Source organism: Polistes dominula, unplaced genomic scaffold, assembly GCF_049000335.1.
Source record: "Polistes dominula isolate Pdom_NZ unplaced genomic scaffold, Pdom_raw_medaka contig_21, whole genome shotgun sequence".
Taxonomy (NCBI): domain Eukaryota; kingdom Metazoa; phylum Arthropoda; class Insecta; order Hymenoptera; family Vespidae; genus Polistes; species Polistes dominula.
Window position 1 is genome coordinate 3,709,636 of NW_028301061.1, and position 22,936 is coordinate 3,732,571.

At 27.3% G+C, this 22,936-nt stretch overlaps 1 protein-coding gene and 1 non-coding gene across 8 annotated transcripts in view; one reads left to right on the forward strand and one right to left on the reverse strand.

Moving 5' to 3' along the window:
• Positions 1-13,010, forward strand: part of LOC107065353 (venom dipeptidyl peptidase 4) — a 28,661-nt gene extending 15,651 nt beyond the window's left edge. For all 7 annotated transcript variants that reach the window (XM_015318959.2, XM_015318961.2, XM_089176130.1 and 4 more), the window contains 7 exons: positions 1,975-2,075; positions 2,197-2,411; positions 3,146-3,391; positions 5,479-5,761; positions 9,396-9,590; positions 9,692-9,852; positions 11,107-13,010. In XM_015318959.2, the coding sequence (XP_015174445.2) occupies positions 1,975-2,075; positions 2,197-2,411; positions 3,146-3,391; positions 5,479-5,761; positions 9,396-9,590; positions 9,692-9,852; positions 11,107-11,423 (1,518 nt within the window). In that variant the 3' untranslated portion in view covers positions 11,424-13,010. The remainder of the gene's footprint in view (positions 1-1,974; positions 2,076-2,196; positions 2,412-3,145; positions 3,392-5,478; positions 5,762-9,395; positions 9,591-9,691; positions 9,853-11,106) is intronic.
• Positions 13,011-17,287: 4,277 nt separating this feature from the next.
• On the reverse strand, positions 17,288-17,406 carry LOC149031415 (5S ribosomal RNA). Its single transcript, XR_016177838.1, has one exon. It is a non-coding gene; the product is annotated as a 5S ribosomal RNA (ribosomal RNA).
• Between the last annotated feature and the right edge of the window lie 5,530 nt (positions 17,407-22,936).

The window sequence follows — 22,936 nt, forward strand, 5'->3', positions numbered from 1 at the left end:
TATTATTATTATTACTTTTAATAATATTTGAGAGAATAAAAATATCGATCATATATCTAAAAGATTAATATTTTATTATTAACACATTGTTGACCGAGTTTTTTTTTTTGTAAGAACTAACGCACGTGCCCGGCGATTAGGTTATCGAAGGACGTTATATGACGTTTTTGGTCATTAACGTATCGTTATCAAAAAACGTCATATGATGTTCCCGGTCAATAACGTATTGTTATCAAAAAATGTCGTGTGACGTTTCCGATCAACAATGTGTTAATTAACGTCAAACAAAAATACAAAATCCAGAATTAGTTAGTACGATGTGTACGTTTGCAACAAAATAATATTTAAGAAGACAAAAATATCTGTAAACATTTGAAATTCGTTATAAACAATGAAATGAAAAATCCATCGAAGGGAAAAAGATGGACGCGGATGTTGTAAAAAAGCAAAATTCTCTAGTCGTTGAAAGAGGATCAGTTTGAGTAATCCTTTCACTTTGTTTTTTCGTTCGCGTAGATTAGTGAAGGTATCACAGAAGCGACGATTTAAAACTGGCGTATAAAGGTCTTGGCAGAAACATGCTCGGCGGCTTTCTGTAGAATGAAAAGGGTTATCTCTATATCTTTTCCTCTCTTTTCCTCTCATGTACCTGGTTTCGTTTAATCCTTCTCTTCTTTACCAAAAGAGATATATATATGTAGAGAGAAAGAGAAAGAGAGAGAGAAATAGAGAGACCAGACCATTTTAGTCACGCGTGTATCGATACGTTCTCCGTGGATAATCCCATTATCGAGGTGAACCTAACCTCTACCAAACTAGATGGTTTCGAACAAACCCAAAGTGCTTTGCGGTTTCCCTTTTCGATCGAGCTCCTTTAGGATTTTCGATATTGTCTATAAGATACTAATTTAAACGATAGATATACCCTTTAGGATTGGTTATTCTTCATTATTTTTCTTTATATAGATATTTTCATTTATTTCGACTTATCTATATTTACAGAAAATATGGTTGTGGTTTTTAAGATTTAGGTTAGGATCAAAATTATAGTAATGATAGCTTACGATTGTCAAATAGGTTCTAAATTATAGGTAAAACATCCCTTTATTTCTGATGTTTTTTTTTAAACATTTTAATTTCTTTTTACGTACAAAAATATGGTAATTTAAAAGATGAATGGTAGGATAAGAATAATAGTAATGATAATTTACGATACTAATTTCAACGATAGGTTTACTCTTTATGATTTGTTATTTTTCATTATCTTTCTTCTATAGATATTTTTATTTATTACAACTTATCTAACAATAAATTTATAGAAAATTCGGTTATGGGTTTTAAGATTTAGGTTAGGACAAAAACTATTGTAATAATTGTTTATAATTGTCAAATTGATTCTAATTTGTACGTAAAGTATCCATTTATTTCTGATGTTCTTTTTTATATTTTGATTTATTTAGATTTAAATAATATATAGTAATTTAAAAGATAAATGTTACGATAAAAGTAATAGTAACGATAGTTTGCAAGTGTTGATACGATACTAAATCCTACGATATGTATCCTCTTTATTATTATTATTTTTCATTATTTTTTTTTTCTACAGATACTTTCATTTAGTTCGACTTATCTAACAATAAATTAAAAGAAAATACGGCCATAGGTTTTCACATGAATTTTATGATCAAAATTGATTAGTAATGATAATTTACGATTGTCGATAAAAACAATTTCTACTATAGGAATCCTTTCATTTAATTGAAATTATTTTCTTTTTTATTCTTTTTTCTATTAAGAATACCTACATAGATTTATTTTCGACATATGATTTATATCTTAATTTAAAGAAAATATGATGTTATTGAAGATAAACGTTAGAATAAAAACGATCGTAATGTTAGTGTAAGAACCTTACTATAATCATACAAAACCACACATATTACTCTTTTGATCGATGTCTTTCCTATTTTTCAGGCTGGCACACCGAATCCTGTGGTATCTTTGACGCTCGTCGATCTTCACGATCCTACATTAAATAAGATAAATTTAGAGGCCCCCGTAGATATAGTTGGCACGTGAGTGACGTTTCTTTCTTGCTTAAGTAAATGGAATATTTTACATTACTGACTTATATTTAACTTACATTTTGTTTATTTTATATATATATATATATATATATATATATATGACATATAGAGACAACGTACTGACCAACGTTCAATGGAAGGATTTTAATACCATCATTGCTACGTGGTCGAATCGTGTACAAAATGAGACTGAAATAGTTTGGTACAACGTTTATGGTGAAACTGTTGAAACGTTGCATATTGAAGAACCTGAGGGATGGGTGGATATTAAAAATTTATTTTTCTACAATGGTTCAACTTACATGCGTAAATTACAACACTCTGGTAATTTTTCCAATTTTTTTTTTTTTTACTTATAAAATAATATAATTAAAAGTAATATAAATTAAATGATAGTATAAATTAAAGTATATATTACAAAATAAAAATAATCATAATTAGAAAATGATAGAATAAAGAGTTTTGAAGGATTATCAGATATAGAAATATATTTATACAAATTTGTGATAACAAAAAAGTCTACTTCAAAATAATACCAATTAAAGAATAATTCAAATTGAAAAATAAAACAATTAACTTTGGAAGATCAGATGAAGATATATGTTTATTCATAAATTTCTAATAACATAAATTTAATTTAAAAATAATATTATTTCAAAAAATAATACAAATTAAAATTAATACGAGTTAAAAAATAATATAAACCTTTTAAATTTCAAACCACCTTTTTATTATCATTACGCATAGACAGATAATACGGATTTGATTCTTTTTTTCTGTACAAGAAGAATACTTCAGAGTTTTCAGATTTCAAAGTCTCAAATTGTAAATGAAACGGTTGAGGGTATTTTTTTAAAAGGAGATAGGTTATCATTCAATGTACGATTTATATTACACTAGTTGGTAATACGATCTCAAAGTAAATTCTATTCTTTGTGAATGAATAATCTACCTCTCAACTCGAATATCATTTCACAATGTATTTCTTTTTTATTAGTGTACATTTTTTTCCTAAAGCTTTCGTTAAAAAAATGAATTATTTTTTTTCTTTTTATTAGGAACGAAAGCTGGAAGATTTCATCACGTGACAAGATACGAAAAAGTTGGATCAACGCTGATTCAAAAGGACCTAACTCCGGGTGCAATAGAGGTTCAAGATATTCGTGCAATCGACCATTTCAATGGTAGAATTTACTATCTTGCTAGTGGACCTGGGGAACCATCCCAAAGGAATTTATATTCCGTACCTGCCGATGGCAGCAAGGAACCTACTTGCATATCGTGCAACGTTATAACGCCGGAAGGTAAATTCCACGAATAAAAGATTTTTTATTTCTTTTGCAACATTTTATTTTCTTATTTTTCTTGTTCTTTTCTTTTCTTTTTGCTTTATTCATTACGTTAAAAAATATTGTTCAACTAAAATCGTCGTTTTAATCTAACGTTTTAAAACTGCACTAATCCTCGAATTTAATTTCGTTTAAGACGTTTCATAATATATGTCGGATTTTATTTCTTTAAAATGGACAATTTTTATACGAAAACAATGGAAACAATTTATACAAATATTTTTATCCTGTTTGATCTTGTTTCATAGTTACACGGATTTTTGTGTTTTGATTATAAGTGGCAGAGTTTCAGTTTTCGAATTAAATACCATCGGTTTGTATAGAAGTTCGCAATAGTTATATTATAGAATTTCGAAATATCTTAAAAATTTCAGATATCCATTGAATCCTGTTGACAATCATTTTCTATGAGTGTTTGGAAGTTATTCAATAATGAATATCGAATGCACAATTGTTTTCAAATAATCCCCACAAATAAATATTTAATTACTTAAATTGCACATTACTTTTATCGTGCAGCCAAATAAAAAATAATAAAATACTTCTGATAAGAGAATATAATCAAATTCTAATAAGACTGAACTAATTAAATCTAAATGATTAAAATTTAATTAACAGAATGTGCGATATCAATTGGGTTACACAACACTGTTTTAAAAATAGGAATCGAGAATGGTCATTTTGCATGCTTTTTATGAAAATAAATTGTTCGTGAATTATTGGAAATACAAAAGTGAACTATAAATGTGTAACATGATCGAATAGGATACACATTTGTATGAACTTTTTTCATAACTTTTGTATACCCTCCTGTTAACTCTTTTTCAAGTGGATACCATAAATTATGTACGAAACACCCTGTATATGTGCGAGTACGTGTATTTAAATGGATTTATCGTAAGGAATTATAGGACACGTAGAATTCTGCTTTTTCATTATAATTTCGTTGAATTTCTACCTTTCGAAATTACATCGATCGTATACCCCTCTCGGTTCTATATTTCATAACATATTCCGTATACGACGAAACGAAATTCGCATGAATAGCGATAACATAGAGCATATACACTATTTTATCATTTTAGTTATGTGAATATTAATCTTTTACAGAAGAATTCTATCCTACTAACGGAATTTCATAAATGTGATATATCAAATGGAAAATATAGAAATCTCAATTATTTAAATAATATTAATGATGAAAATAACAGGGAATGATAGTGAAATTATGTTTTTTTTTTTTTTTAAAGAAAACTATAAATATACCGAATATACTTGCAAGTAAATTATTTCATTTTGTACAAAACAAAAATTTAATCTATCGTATACGGTTGAACAGTTTTCGTATAAAACGAGTTTAATTTTTTTTTTTTATGTTAAATTTCTCTCAGAAAGGGTAAAATATTGCGAGTGTGAATTTAGATGAATGGAATGGAAAAATTACCATTGTTTCTTTTTTACGTCAAAGAAGGAATTTGATCCTTCCAAAAATTTCATTTTTATTTGGTTATTATGTACTCGCACTCTATTAATAATATAATGATAATTTACACTATATTAAATAATACAAAATTATACATAAATAAAATGTAATAAAAGTTAAACAAAAATACGAATTAAAAAATGATCAAATATCCATCTTTCGATATGAATTATCTAGAAAAAAAGGGAGGAAAAATGATTTATTTAAATTTCTTACGAATTATTTAAATTTAGTTACGAATAATACAAATTAATATTTGTTACGAATTATAATTTTGACAATTAAATTTAATTAAATTAAATATGTGTACACACATATATGTATATATTATATTTAAAATTCTAATTTACGAATAATGTAATTAAAAATGATACAAATTAAAAAAATAATAATAATCAAATAACTTAACAATTAAACGTACAAACAATCAAACAAAAACAAAGGATATTTATCAAAATATCTAATAAAAGAAACAAATTTATTTTCAAAAATATATAAAATACAAATATACTATGATTTCATTATTAATAGATTGTTTTTTTTTTTTCTATTTTTCCAGGTAACCAGTGTAAATACGCAGACGTGTCATTCTCACCATTTAGATCGTATTACGCGTTAGTATGTCAAGGTCCGGATCCAACATTCATTGATATTTTTGATTCAAATCATAGAAAAATCTTTTCATGGGAACACAATTTGATGTTACGACTTAGACTCACTAAAAGAGAGTTACCCATAGTCAAGGATTTATACGTTCATGCAAACGGTTACGATAGCAAAGTCAGACTACTTTTACCTCACAATTTCGATGAAAGTAAATCGTATCCGATGTTGGTCAACGTGTAAGTATTTCTCTCTCTCTCTCTCGCTCTCTCTCACTTTTTCTCTTTTTTTCTCACTTTTTCTCTTTTTTTCTCTCTTTTTCTATTTTCCAACCCTTACTGCATCTTGCAAAAAGCATTTCTCGTTTTAAGGATAGCAACGATAATCCCATAATCGTGAGTTCCCCTAACCTACTGCGAATTTCACTTTACTTCAACCCCTTCCCCCTTACTCCCCGATCATGCCCCTTCTTTTCCCTTTCCTATCTTTTTGGCGAGAAAATAAAGCTATGTACCTTTTCTCAAAAATTTATATATAGAATATCTACTTCGAGTCGTATTGAATCGAATTTGTGAGCTTCGATTGAATTTATCGAATTTTTTTTTCTTTTTATTATTTTTTATCACTTCACTCGGATCAATATTATTCGAATCGTTGGAATGAACTTTTTAAACGTGAGTTTTTATCAATGATGAAAGTAAGTTTGTTCTTTAAATATTTTTTGTTATAATATTTGTTTTATTTTTATTCTTTTTTTCAATTTTTATTTATCGTTTATTCTTATTAATTATTTTATTTATGATCCTGTTAGTTATAATTAGATCATATTTATCAGAGTTAATTATTTATAATATTGTTTATCGATATTTGAAATAAATCGTAAGTATTTATAATGGTAGTATCAGTTTTAACGCAATGCTTCTCAAACAATTGCTGATGTTATGGGTTCATTAATAGAAATTTATGTCAAATTCTAACGAGTTTATTTTGTGAAATGATTTAAAGTTTTTTTACTATTATTATTATTATTATCATCATCAAAATTTTGACTAAAAATAAATTAAATTAGTTTTATTTATATAAATTTCTGCAAACAATTAATGAGTTAATGGTTTTCATAAAATCAGTTAAATTATGCATTTTATCGCGTAGAATTGAAATATTGAAAATGGAAATAAAAACAGAATAAAATTTGGTAATATTTTGTACAATTTGAAAACAATTAGTATAATATGTGCAAATGCATATATATTTTAATGTAAAAATGAAACAATTATTATTATTTGTTTAATTGTTAATATTTTTGTATCCAGTTGTGTTTTTAAAAATTATTTGATGCTAAATATTTAATTCGTTACCAATATTTTCCCACTTCTGATTAATATTACGAAAATTATACAATTTTAAAATCATCTTTTAGAAAAATACGATGAAGCTTTTTATCCAAATCAATAAATATTAGATAAATGGTTAGATTACATCGATTACTATCAAAGATTGTCAATATTTTAATTGAATTTTTAGTATTTATAATAAAATATCGGTATGTACTTTTAATTGATATGTTAATCTGACATAATAACACAGCCCATGTTATAAATATTTGACAAATTATTGCTTATATCGAAAAAAATATTCGTACAAATTTATTTTACAAAGAATCGATGAAAAATGTGTGTGTTTTTTAAATATATCAATCAAACGAATAAAAGTGGTAAGAAATTTTTCAAACAAAGTTTTTCGATTGCAAATATTTATAGAAATAACAAAAGTTTTAAGCTGTGCACACAACAAACATAACCCCCACTCAAACGAAATTTTACAAACTATTATTCATATTTCAATCTAATTGTTTTTAAAATGTTTATAGTAATCGTATGAATATTAGTAGTTATTCTAACAATTAGTATAACAGTGTTTTAGTTAATAATAATTGATAAACTTATTTTTGTTTTTATTTTTTTGTTAAGAAATTTTGGAACATAATTTCAAAAAAGAGATAATTTAAAAATTTTACAGAAAAGTATTGTCTTTACGTTAGAAATTATTGAAAAACGTAAAAAATGAATGTCAATTAGCCTATTTGCGATCTCTTTTTAAACAACTTTCACATATCAACGCCAATCATGATTCGTAAACGCTCAACGTTAATAGTCCCAATTAAATATTATCAATCAATATCGTACCACGATAAATATGATCGGATTAAAAGAGGCCAAAAGAAAATAATAATAATTAGTTATCTAATATTCTGCTCGATTAAATCCTTTAAAAATATTCAATACTTTGAGTTAAAGGATATGACTTTTGGGCAAAAGTAATTAAAAAATTAAAGTTGTTGGAAAGAAAAGATATTTACGTCTTTTAAACAAAGTATTTGATAACAAAATATCAGAAATATGGTATGCACAAAAGATAAATTCATTTGTTCCCGATATTCTTGCATTTAAAAATTGAAAATGAAAATATCAAAAAATTTCGAACAATTTATCTCTTATCCTTTGTTTATCAATGTGAACAAATAAACATTGAATTGGTATATACCAAAATGTTGAATGAAGATAAAAAAAAAAGAGGTTTCCTAATTATTTTGTTTAATATTTTCTGTGTGGATGAACAAACAAACTTGTTCATCGTTGTATGGTATAGTTCACATTCGTTTTAAATAAAAATCAGTCAACATTCGCTAGGAAGTTGACTGAAAGGTTTTTCTAGATAGTTAAAAAGTTAGAGTGCAGTTACCCGGAAAGCAGAAGATTCGTGGTTCGAGTTTCGGTTCAGTTACTCCAATAATCCTATTCTTTTTTTTTTTCACGATTCCCCTACAGTGATGTATGTGAGTTTTAAAACGAAGTTACAAAAACAAAATGTATAAGTATCTGTTGCGTATTTTTGTACAATATGTATCACCGATTGTTGATCAATTTCAATGTGAAAGATTTGTATCGTTGCGTATATAAATCTAAAATGAACATTGCAATGTTTTTAATATTCAATATTTAGTATATATCCTGAGGCAAATTTTGAGAAAAATTTCAAAGGAAAATATATCTCAAAGATGGTGTGTATAATCCTCCTGGTGGTATTATCAATGCTGCGTATCAATGTAGACCCTTAAGGGTTTTGTCGTTTCGTATCAAAATTTCAGAGACAAAGATATTGTAACAGACAGATCGGTCGCTTATCGGTTTTCTGCTGTAAAACAAAGGATGACGTGATAAGATAACATTTGAGGTTCTTTGGGGTGGAGAAAGAGGGTGGGAAATATCCACATGGTCATTTGTTTTCAAGACGTTCGCCTTGTTCAATGCTATTTATAGCTTTACTCACGAGAGAAATGGCACAAAAGGATAGAAAAAGAAACAATTCGTGGATGTATGTACAGTTAGTCTCAAAAGTATCCTTACTGTTAATTTAAAAAACAATATATTTTTTTTTAATACAATGGTTCAAAATTATTATATAAACTAAAAATGAAACCGTACTTGGGTTCACTAAAGAAGTGAACTCATTATAATCGCAAAGAATAACTGGGAGCCTATATCTTGTTACAAAAAAAAAACAAATGAGGATACGCACACAACGATGACACAGAATGATGATACATAACGGTGATAAAATACGAGCAAAAGCAACAAATGGATACCCATCTAAAGAGTTCACGTTGTCCTTATTTAGTTCGTTTCAGTATCATTAGTCTGACGGATAGTATTATTGATTTTCTTAAACAAGGAGATTCTCTCAATGCTTCATTTAAAATAATTTCTTTAATTTTCCTTTTGCCAGTATTCTACTATTATCTATGCTTCACTTGCTATATTTCTTTGTCTTATATTTATTTGTTTTATTTTTTCATTTCCTATTTGTTCAAAGATATGCTGGACCAAATACGGCAAAAATAAACGACGCAGCTTCGTACAGTTACCAATCGTATATGACGACAAATCGTAGCGTGATTTACGCTTACATCGATGGTAGAGGATCATCGAACAAGGGTAGCAACATGCTTTTCGAGATTTATAGAAATTTAGGTACCGTTGAAGTCGAGGATCAAATTACTGTAACTAGGTAAATAAAATATTAAAATATAGATATATTTGAATGATTAATCGATTTATTAATCATAATTGATGTTAAATTAATTCTCAAATTTCCACATTTATTTTTAGAAAACTTCAAGAAATGTATTCCTGGATCGATTCTAAAAGAACGGCTATTTGGGGTTGGAGTTATGGTGGCTTCTGTACCGCCATGGTATTGGCTAAAGACGTGGATTCTGTTTTCAAGTGCGGAATATCTGTAGCACCAGTATCTTCCTGGATTTATTACGGTAAGTAACAGTATTTTAATAAAATTGTGTTTACATTGCTTTTCGTTTCTTTCATTATAATAAGAAATTATTCTTTAATTAAAATAATCCCGTTTTTCCTATTTATTTTATTGAAATAATATTTATTCAGTCTCAAAGAAACATCATTTATTATATTCCATTGTTATTTGTAACTTCGAAAGGTTTTTATTTGTTCACAATATTTACGTTCATTTCATTCAATAAAGATATTAAATATTAAATTTGAAATACGATAGGTGCCACTGAGTTTATACAACATCCAATGGTGCATTACAAGATTACAAGTTATATATACTAATTTTTTTATTTTCATTAAATCTTATTAATAATAATTGTAAGAAATTGAACTGCATAATGTTCATGAAATTTTTCATTAGAATTGTCGCTAGATAGTTTATATTCGTTTTAATCTTTAATTTGTGAATTCGATATATCCAGACGTATGTTTAAATAATTTTTAATTTTGAATCATCTATAATTCTCAATTAGGGCAGATTTATAATGGTCATTTGAAAAGTTTGATTTTTAAAACAATAACAAATATTTTTTCGATCAAATCTAGTACCACTTTCAAACATAATCTTCTCTTAATTCATATTTTTATTCTAGGGCTGCTAAAAATTTTTTAATTCTGTCAAATACTAATATTTGTACATAAAAAAAAATTATGCAAGTAATACTATATTAACACTAGATTTACGGATGTTTTGTTCAATATTTTTTAATGACTTGCAAACATTGTTTAAATGAAGGATTGAATAGAGGGTAGTAATTAATATTGAAATATATTTTATTACGTAACTAAAAAAACAACATATATTTTTAAAAATATCATATTTAAGTTTTATATATTTGTATCAAAAAAATTTGAAATGAGTCAAATAGGCTCAGTTCGTAAATCTAGTGTTAAACTATATAAAAAAAAAAAAAAGAAAAAAAAAAGAAAGAATTATTTTTATAATTTGTATCGTAATACAAATAATTCTAAAAATAAATTCTCTTTTATTAATTTTGTTTGACATACAAATAGTCTACTATCATAATTATCGATAGAATTAATTATTAGATAATTGTTGCAAAAAAGTGTATTAACTTAAAAAAGAAAGGTATAATAAAAAAAAATATTTGTTTCTCTTTTTAGGTTCAAAACTTTTCAAACAATCCTCTTATATGAACAACATTTTTTCTTAAAAATATAATTCGAAATAAAACCTAATATAAATAAATTTACAGATTCCATTTATACGGAAAGATTCATGGGTCTTCCAACACCAGAAGATAATCTTAAAGGTTACGATGGAACAGACGTATCTAGACGAGTTGAGGGTATTAGAGGGAAGAAATTTATGTTGATACATGGTACTGGTGACGATAACGTTCATTATCAGCAGTCATTGGCATTGGCAAAGTCCCTTGAGGAATCTGATATACTGTTCGAACAAATTACCTACACAGATGAAGCACATGCGCTGTATGGCGTTTTACCACACCTTTATCATTCTATGGATAGATTTTGGAGTGAATGTTTCAGTTGGTCTAATACTCACTGACTCGAATAATTTTGTTTTTTCTTCGATATGTTTGAAGAACTTATGACATCGGGAAAATAAAATAATCGAAAAGGAAAAACGTCGAAGAGGAAGATTTGTGTTATTAAAAAAAAACATATTAGGATAAATTTCGAGATACGTTTATCTCGAAAATATTCTCAATCGTATTTTTGATTCGATTCAAATTGGATCGTAGTTATTGATAAATTTGTTAATTGAACCTTTTTTTTTTAGAATTAGCGAAAGAATGAATTATATATATATATATGTTTTGTAATTATATTTTTTTATAATATGTATATATTATAAATTTTATAATGTTGTTGTTTTCGATATATTTTAGGTCTCTGATAATGTTTTCAAATAATTTCTAAAACTCGATCATCTTTTATATACTCTTTAAATTTTCATTGGGAGAATATTGTCATTGTACAAGTTAAAAAAAAAATATATATATATTTATATATGAATTTTGAAAATATGAATTATATTCATATTCAATGGATATTGATATGATTATGCAAATTTTATACAAATTTGTTTAATTATGATTAATGCAAAATTGATACAAATTTTAATATTCGTAAAATTTTCTATGGAGACATATGAAGATAGAAAAATATATCTACGGTGTACCAATTTGTTCAACTACGTGTAACAATTAACGTCATTGTACGTTCCTTTTTTTTTTTTTTTAGGAAAATTAATATAAAACTAGCTAGAGTAAAATTCGATGGACGTATTTCCTTGCCAAAAGATGATCCGCTTGTTCGTACATTCGTTCTCATCTCTTGTTTGTACGTGTACCGGTCAAAAAAAGGAAACTTTTTGTGAAATTTAATCAATTCGTCCGTCTATAGTTTTTCTGTATACATATATCCAACTTCAAACGAGAAGGTGAATTTTCGTAGCGGCCCACTGACCTGGAATTCGAAGCAACGAGGAAAGAAAAATTTGTTAAAACGAAAAAAAAACGTTTGTCTAAGACTTTCTCATTGTATGTGTGTATACGTGTGAGTATGTGTGTGTGTGTAATACGATGTCTAAGAAACAGAAAAGGAAGAAAAGAATATTTTTTTTGTTATTTTCTTTTTTTTCTTTAGCTGAAGTTTGAAGCAGATATAATATTGAATTGCTTCAAAACAACATCGCAGTTCACACTGATACATTTCCACAGGATTTTCTTTTCCGTTGTCTGAAACATTGGTAGCAAAACAATCCTAGATTATCGATATTGTATTGAAAAGTCTTTTTTTTGGGGCGGGGGGGGGGTTTTACCGTAAAATTCGTAACAATTTTGTAAAGAAATTTCTGAAGTAATATTTTATACACGTGTGTGAGGATTGAAAGGTTTCTTTTAAACCGTACACAGAAACAATTCTTTTTTTTCCATTAACGTTTATTTAAAAAAAAAGAATGATAATAAGTTTCTGTTTTGTTCAAGCTCGAAAACCTTTCCACTTATATTTATATTTACATATAAGAAATTAAGGAAATATAATTTAACAATCAATAATTTTGATTTAATAATAATTGTGATGATTATAATAATTTATTAATAATTCAAAATATATTAAGTTACAATTATATTGTTGAAATTTGTTACGAGCAGCACCATTTATAATTTATCAAACAAAAAATAAATAAAATGACATTAAACATTAAAAATTAATAAAATGAAAAATCAAATATATGTTAATTAATGATCAAACAATGGTCAATGTCATTATAATGTTTCATGGAACTATTTATTTTCATGGTAAAAAAAATCCTATTTAAATTGCATTAAAATTTGGGGTTACATTAAAATCATGACGACATCAATGAAAGATAAAAAATTTACGATTCATTCATTTTTTTTTCATTTGAACTTTTGCATTCGTCTGCACGTGGCACGATTTCATCTTTAGATTCTTGTTTTATTTTTTTTTCCTCCTTTTTTTTTAATGTTAGAAAGTCGAAGTGGATGGGTGCTAGAGGTTTGTGGTAGAAAAGGGTAAAATGGTAAGGTCTTATAGGGCCTCGTTCTTTGTCACAGAAAACAATAGCTGGCATGGTACTGCGAAGGGTCTCTTTACTTCGCTGCTTTTTGTGAATTTAGGGATATGAGAATAAAAAAGAAGAAAAGGGGTTGAAGTAGAGTAGGAAAAAAAAAAAAAGAAAAAGCAAAAAGAAAAGGGAGAAAGAGAGAGAGAAAGTAAAGGAAAAAAGAGAGAAAAATGTTGGGTAGACTTAGACGTAGAACTGTTTCTACTTTCGTGTGGTTAGGATTTGAGTTTGTATTTGTTTATACGATGTCACGTAAACAAACGCTTTTTCCATTTCAACTAGACTACATCTAAAAAGAAAACTATCAAATATTGATACATATAACATTTTCTACTCTATTTCAAACTCAAAATATACTTTATAAATATGTTTAAAAATTTTGGTTGTATTTATAGTGAATGTAGAAATATGTGTTTTTTTTATTTTGTATTTTTTTGAGTTGAGATATGAGTGTTACTTTGTAGTAATATTTTGTAACTTTTGGGTATTATGAATATAATATTGGTATAGTAACGCGTTCAATCGTGGGTAATGCATAATTTTGAAAGGGGGAAGAGGTTATCTTTTAAAAATTTAAATCAGATAAAAGTAGGTACATCAATTTTTTATAGTTTTATCAGTAGACGTATACTCTGTAATAATAATTCATATGCTAAATTATGACTAAAGATTTTTCTTTTTTTTTTTGGGATATTCTGGGTTGTAACATATATATATATTTATATATATATGTATTCGTCTGGTACTTTAGAATTTTTGCAAATTTAAGAAATGGCGCGTATGTTATAAACCTAATATTTTTTTTTTCTTATGATTTATGAATAAAACATTTATTTTTATTCGTCGTGTATTTTGGGGAATTCTTTTTTTCTTACATTTTTATTTTTTATCTTACTATTAACGATTTTTTTTTCGTTAATACAACAATTATATATAAATAAAAATATTTTACAAAAGTTCGAAAAATCTTGCATAATTAATAATTTAATTTTATATTTTATTATCTCTTTTTATTTGGAATAAAACGAGACAATTATAACACAATTACAATTTTAATAATTTTTCATTATTGTTCAATATATAAATCAAAAATTTATTCATACAGAATGAATTATAATTAAAAAATTATTTATAGAGAAATAAAGAAAAAATTTATTTATATATAGAAATAATTATTTATTTCTCCTTTCGCAAAATATAAATACAATCCAATATAAATTTTTCATTATCTACTAATTAAAAATATATAATTTTGAAATAATTAAATTTATTCTTTTCAATTATTTCTTTCTTGTTTTTTTATTTTTAGAAAAAAATAATATCTGGAATATTTATAGGAAATAAAAAAAAATTCTATTTGTTATCTAGTAAAAATTGAACGTAACTATTTGATAGTAGTTATACGAGATATCAGTGACCTCGTATATAAAAGGTGTCAAATGAGAAAAAGAGAATATACAATTCAAAAAGCAATGGATGATAAGTCATATAGATAGTTGGCCTGCTTCTTCGTTTATTACAACCATAAAAGTCTAATGTAAGAGGGTCTGCATTTCGTTTTACTCTTCGTGGTCCAAGTTAGTGTCCTCCACTTTTAGATGGTTAAAGGGTAGATGAGTTTGATTGGACGTTAGCGTTGGCAAAGCTAGTGGTTTGCGGTGTCGAAAATGAGAGGTAAGAGAAAGAGAAGAAGACTGTTAAATGCCACCTGCACAGCCAATTTTCTTACCTATAAAACTTCGTCAAATTAGTCTGAAAACTCGTTCCCCTTTACATTTTACATTTTTACATTTCTTTTTTTTTTTTTTTTAAAGATAGCTACCTATCTTATCTATCCATTTACGGAAATATAACATTTAAACAAAGTTTTTTCTTTTCTTTTAGAATTTTTTTTTAAACCTTTTTGCTTGTTTTCTTATTATTATTCAGTTATCAATCACGATACATTTTTAGTATGTTAAATTGTTACTTTAACTTTAATGTAATCAATAAATAAGATCTTGCGTGCATTGTTAATAATAGATTTATCATGTTTGTCATATCACAGTGATCTATCACGCAACCGATAGCTTACACTTGTTTGTTGGAATTTGTACACGATCCTGGTGCTACTTGTTGCTTTAGCTTTGGAAAGGTATCGAACGATAAATAAAAATGACTATTACTTGTTACGATTTCCAAATGTTAATCTATAGAAACTGAAAGATTTTACGATGAGAATTGTTTACGTTAATTAAGGTTCTTCCAAATTTCTTTCGGTCGTATAATTTAATTACGACTTAAATATTCATTACAGTTTTGCTTTTATCTTTTCAACAACAACAAAAAATTAATGATATTGATAATGATTCAGAAAAATCAAAATAAATTTCGTTGGTTATTGATGTTGATATTTTCATATGAAACGATACATTTTTTTAAATTTTTATTACATTACTTTGTATTATTTTTCATTACTGCTATTAACATTTTTCAGTATTAATTTATGCAATAAATTTTGTGATTGCGTATAATAAAATATCAAAATAAATTTTATTGGTTGTAGACATTGATAATTTAATATTAAATTATACACACATATTTTTTTCTTTTTATTATTTTACTTTGTATTATTTTTTCAGTATATTAAATTGTCCGATGAATTTTGCGATTGCGTATAAAAAATAATGTCGGTATAAAAGGTGTCACGTAATATAAGGTAATATTAATGTACTTTGAAATAGAAAATTAGAAAAAGAAAAAGGAAAAATATAACAAAGAATTATTTCTTTGAAGATGAAAGTGTGAAAAATTACGGCTAGTCAGTGATTTAGTGGATCAAACTCGTACTTAAAGTCACAGTTCAGGGTCATTACATTTCTATTTCTTTCTCTTTATCTTTCTATTTCTTGCTTTATTCCGTGCTAGCATTAAAGTACAGCATATCCGTGTTGTAAAGTGACTGATGTTACGAAGACACGCGAATTATATTTCTCTTCCTCTTCGTCACAGTTTAAAACGTTTCGAATTTTTTTACGATATTATTTTTTATCGTTTTCCCACGGCTCCCCCTATTCGACATCTTTTATCACCTCTTTTCTTCTTTTTTTTTATTACAGTATGTACTACTGATACACTTTATTCCATGTCTACCCTCGCGGGTTTCAACATAGCCTCCTTGCTACATACAGTGACACATATTCCTTATCCTACTTTCTTATAACTACTTATTTCCTATTATTTTCTCCTCGCTACCCTCTCAAAAGACCTTGCTACCTCACACATCTCCTCTACTAACACTTTTCCCTTCCAAAGCCTTCTTCCATCCACCCTCCGGGTCCTCCCTCTATTGTTCTCCCATTCCCTGAAGTTCCTTAGAGTCTGCTCATCCCTCAACCTCAGGGCCTCCTTGCAGACCCATATGTGCCCCAAGGTTTCCTCCTCACTCTTGCATACTCTGCACCTCGCGTCCCCGAAGCCCTTCCATGCCTCTCTCCCTACTCTCCCGCATCTCATCCTTGCCCATATTTCCCTGTTTTCTCCTCTCGTCGTTCCTTCGTCCCAATACCCTTTTCTTCCCGGTATCCTTTTCTTTTCCTTGTATTCTGTGCACCTCGCCACCTCCAACAGACAATCCTTTGGCCATTTTCCTTCCTCCATCTCCATTATCTTTCCTACATAGACACTGGCCCCCGTCTCATCATCCCCATCTCAATCCCCGGAGCATCCTGCCCCCATCTTCCAGATGTAATCCGGAGCATTCCCCCTCAACCCCATCGCCATCCTCGTGCATCCGGCCCGCGTCCTCTCAATCCTCTCTCTTCTTTTCCATCCAGTGTTAACAGCACACGGTGTCCCCAAGCGGTCACCCTTCCAAGTACCAACCGTGCCCAGTGATGCTTAACTTAAGTGATCGGACGAGAACTTGTGTTTCCATCACGGCATGGCCGTTAACTTTATTACAGTATGTATAATAATATATACAGTGACTTTTAAAAATATTCAGACATCGAAGTATGAATAAATTTTTGATTCAATATCTCGATTGTTTGTAAAATATAATTATTGCTTTTAATAATTGGTCATTTATTAATCTTGCTATATTTATATTATTTATTTTAATAATTTAAATATATTCTATGATAAAAATTATTTAAATAAATAATGTAATATTACAAATGAATATAATATTTCAATTATATTCATTGAAATATTTGGTTGGAAACTTAATTTTCATTGACGGGATGATTGATACAAATCATTACTTAAATATACTTTAAAACAATTTATTTTGAAGTGCCGAAAAAATAAGGATTAATAACAATTTTAAATTTTATTAAGACAAGAATCCAAATACAAGGGACGTATTTTTTTTTTGTAAAAGTTTTTATTAAAGGAATAACAGGAAATTGTTCATCCCCAATCACAATGATCAAACCATAATTTCATTCAAAGTTTAAGCAATTAATTATAGAAGAGAATTCAGAAAATTTCAATTTATTTTCAATAGCTGAATTAAAACGAAAACTCAAAAATGAATAAGCAAATACAACATAAAAAATTTCAAAAATTACAAATAATATACCAAACAGATACAAATATATTCTAAACTCCAAAAGATCTAGCTATTAAGTATTAAAATTATTTTTTAAATATTAAAATACATTAAATAAATGATCAATGAACCAATGTTCATTCTGAATTTTTTATAAGCCAACGATGTGACATTACTTCGTTTAATAATTTTTATTATACAATTATTACAATAAATGTAATATATTTATATTAAAAGAATCCAAAAAAATAATTTATAAATTATTATAATTTTATTTTTAATATAAAAAATAGTGCTTTTTTAAGAACAACAATAACCACACAGGACGAGATTTGTTTATAAAGCAATCAAAAAATAAAATCATAAAATTAATCGTACTGTAATATTTGAATAATTTAAAAAGTCACTCAACGAATATATAGAATTTAAATCATAGCACAATATCCTTTAAGAAATGAAGAGACTTAACATGACGTATCCGTCAATCTTCTTCAAGGTTTTACGCGATTAACCTTAAAATCGATCTGCAATTTATTCACAAATATATCAATGGTGAATGGTGACGTGTTTCAAGCTAGTCATAGTTTGAATTGCAAGGAAACGACGTGTATCAAGATTTTGTTAAGGTCGAAGGTCGAAGGTCACGTATATTCTTATGTACAATGCAAGACATTGAACAAATAGATTACAAGAAAGAATGAGAGAGAGAGAGAGAGAGAGAGAGTGAGAAAGTGGAGAGAGAATGAGAATGAGAAAGAGAAAAATACACATTGAAGTAGATATACCAATAAAAAAAATCCTCTGTGTATGTGTGTGTGTCTATCGCTTAAATATTAACTACCCCGTTAGGGTAGCAATAATTCGAGATTATAAATCAAGTGAAGCGACATCTTGTAGCATGAATTTGCGTGCCAAGACGACCTTTGCTATATTCTTCGGGCATTAAGAGGCACCATTTCGAGTTTACCAAGGTGTAGAATTTGTGAGGACAGAAAAGGCCTTAGCCTAATTTCAACGTTAACACGAATAGAGCCTAGTTGACAGGAAAACGATTTGTTTTTTTTTTTTAATTCTAAATAAATCCTTTGCACTTGAGGGTTCCGCTATGGAGACAATGAAGACAATAAATAAAAAAAAAAAAAAAAATACTGAAGCAAATTCAGTAAATGGTAACGTTACTAACAATTATTAAAAATTATCTGAAAAATTAGAAATTCAAGGTAAACAAATTGAAATTATTATTAATGAATAAACATAAGTAGAACAATTTTTTTAGTCTTCTTAATTTATTACCTGAAATTGCAAAAGAAATTAAATTAACTGTAAAATGATATTTATGCTAACCAAATAGAACTATTTTTGTAACAATTGTTTCTTTTTCATTTAAATATAAAAATTATTTTATATCATTAATTATTGATTTAAAATAAAATAGTAACTATTTGTAATATTTTTAAAAAATATATTTCATTTTGAAATTGCAGTTATTAAAAAAAAAAAAATTGAAAATGCGTCCCAAAAAAAAAGGGGGTATTACCCCATTGGCGGGTAATGGGTTAAGACTGATACGGGAAAACTTAATTTGACATTTTCCATCAATTGTTATTCACAAAAAAAAAATTATTCTCTTTGTCGTGAAAGTATCATCTATAATGTTGCCATCGTAAGTCTAATTTGTCATAGAAATTATAATGCTGAATCTTGACGATGAAAATGGTCGAGGTCTAATTAAAAAACATAAAAGGTAAAATTGGTCGTGTCGAAAACCACGAATATGATTTCCGTAGTAAAATGCATCGTATATTTGAAATAAAAGAAAAAGAGAGAGAGAGAGAGAGAGAGAGGAAAGAATGAATAAAAAAAGGAAGGAGGGAAATTAACGTTGGTTGTAAAATATGGCTACTCATCAAATCTGGCAATTACTGGCAAACTTGGAATATATTAACGTAGACGATATGGTTGCTACTTCATAGCTATATTAGCAATAATACGGGTACTATATTTCAGTCGGGAGTAATTACCGCAAGACTGCAATAATTCGTTTTCCAAGTATCGAGTTACGTTACCAAGCGAAGCTACGTTGAAGTACTCACTTGCTATACCTACTCGAGGAATATCTTTTCCTTTCTTTTTTCTTTTTTTTCTTTCCTTAAAAAGATTTTTTTTTACCTATTTCTGTTTCTTCTCTCTTCCTTTTTTCTTCTTTATTTTTTTTTTTTATCTCAACTGCTTAAATATCTTCCAGTTTCCCTACTTCAAAACTTTCAATTTCCTCGAATTTTCTCTTTCGAAATTTTTTTAAATTAAAAAATTAGTAGCAAATTGAAGCAATTGAAAATTTGTATTTTTATTTTTTATTGTTGTTATTTTATGTTTTTATTCATCTTTCCAAATTTTGTTTTAAGAAAAGAATATTTGAGGAAATAGAAAGTATATTTACCTAATTGATTTAAAAAAGTTACTCGGTGCTATTTTTTCGATTAATTGCACAATATAATCACGATAATATTCATCGTATTTACAATTTATAATAGATATAATAGTTATAATAGATAACTTAATGATTAAAATAATAATAATAATATTAAATTATTATTTTCAAAAAACTGTACTCTTCGTACAATTTTCATTTAACAATGTACAACGATTGACGATCATTTAAAAAATATTACGATGCTCTTATCGTCACAGTTTTAGTAATTAAATGATAAAATGTAGGACATTGTTCATGGAATTATAAATCGATTTATTTCCAACAATTAATCCTTGTTCTTCCATATTTCTATGTCTCGAATTGAACTACATCTAAACCAGGGATTCTCAAACATTTTAAATGTTTTATCACATAAATAACAATCAAAAAACATATATATTTATAAGATCAAAATAAAAATATTTTCTGATTAAAAATCAATTAATTTCAAATGATTTGTTTATATAATCAAATCATAATATATTTAAAATGTATTATATATTATTTCATTATGTTCATGATACTCGTTTAAATATTAAAATACACTTGTGTGTCTGAACGTTTATTGAAATATTTTGTATAAAAATTATACAGTTCAACTTATCATTAATGAAACACCTAATACAGTTTGATTGAGAAACCATGCTTTAAACGTTTGAAATATATCACCAAAAAACAAAAAAAATAAAAGAAATAAATCAAAAAGATACAATAACCAATGTTCCCATATAAAAAGAAAAAGTCCAGTTGAAATATCTCATATAAAAGAGTATAGAGAAATGACGTTGGCCGTAATCGAGTGTATGCAAATGAAACTTAATCCAGAAAATCCAACATGGGCACACACGTACTACTAGTCGTCGGCTTATCCCTAGAGATTAGTTTCAAGTTGGTGTCTGTGTGACACTTCTCGAAGCAAGCTTGCATCTTCATTACAAACATACGACGTGAAACGCTCCAACGGATTTCGAAGTTCGTTCTCTCTCTCTCTCTCTCTCTCTCTCTCTCTCTATCTCTCTCTTGCTCTCTCTTTCACCCCCTCATCTTTCCGTGTTACACAACCGTGTCTACAAAATCATTGGTTATTAGTATCCTGTTAAGAGTGAATGTAGAATCCCCAATTAGTGGTTCATTAAATGCATTTGTCATATGTCGATAAATTTAGGAAATCCTGTTTCTGCAATTTGTTAGTTGAACATGACGATTTATCAAAGTAAAAAACGTGTTGGTATCGAATGGTGGATAAATCAAGTGAGAAAGTTTCAAGCGAGGAACATTTTGGGGTTATCAAACCTAATTTAGCAAAAATAAAGTTTCAATAAAATTCTTATTAAGTTATTAATAAAAAAAAAGATGTAATGAGATATTTTATATTATTTTTTAATTGTCAGTATTTAAGCTACTTTTAAATGATTCTTGTTTTATCATAAATAATGATTTGAATGGAACATATTTGAACAATATAATAAAGTATTTATATTTTTAAAGGGTGAATAAAACCAATTACCTATTAAGTGATTTTGATGGTACCAAAGAGTGATTCAATGAAGAAATAATTATTAGAGTAGTATTTTATATGAAATCTGAACAAAATTTCATATTCAAATAGTAAATTCAAATGGCTTCAAATAGTAAACAAAAAAAAATGGTCATAATCGTTTCAGATTTATTGTAGACATTATTTATCATACTGCAAGTGTTAATATCAGTAATCGGTAAGATAAATCAATTAAATTAAGCAAATTTTAAAATTACGTGTGGTTATATCATACATACCATAATACACTAATGAAGTTTTTCAAAAAACACATAATATTCCTGGAACCCAAATGAAAATACATTTTAACACTAAACCTATTTACATTTCATGTATACCTAATTTTACCGTGAGCTCTCAATTGATTGCTTGAAAAGAAAAGAAAACATACATCTTAACATGGAATAAAATTTTAGCCAATTGGATAGTGAATAATATATTAGTTTGTACTTAGAAATGAATAATGTACATTTTATGCGTTGACCATTTTGTACAAATTACAGGATATTTATAAATTACCGTATTTTTACAAATTATAGAACGTGATCATTTGATCACGCATGGCAGATTTAATGTTAAAATTTAAGGGATCCCTTGAGGCCATTCGGTAGGATCAACTGCTTAGTCTGCTTACCACTGATTGTATCGAAATTGTTCAACTTCTTTTCACCCACTTTTACAATGACAAAAAAAAAGAAAAGGAAGTAAGGAAGGAAGGATGAATCACATTTTTACAAATTACAGGACGCAATCATTTGATCAGGTGTGGTAAATTTAATGTTAAGATCTAAGAGATCCTTCGAGACCCTTTTGTAGGCCTAACTGCTTAGTTTGTCTATCATTTAAACTACCACTGATTGTAACGAAATTGTTCAACTTCTTTTCACCTACCTTTATAATAACAAAAATAAAAAAAGTAA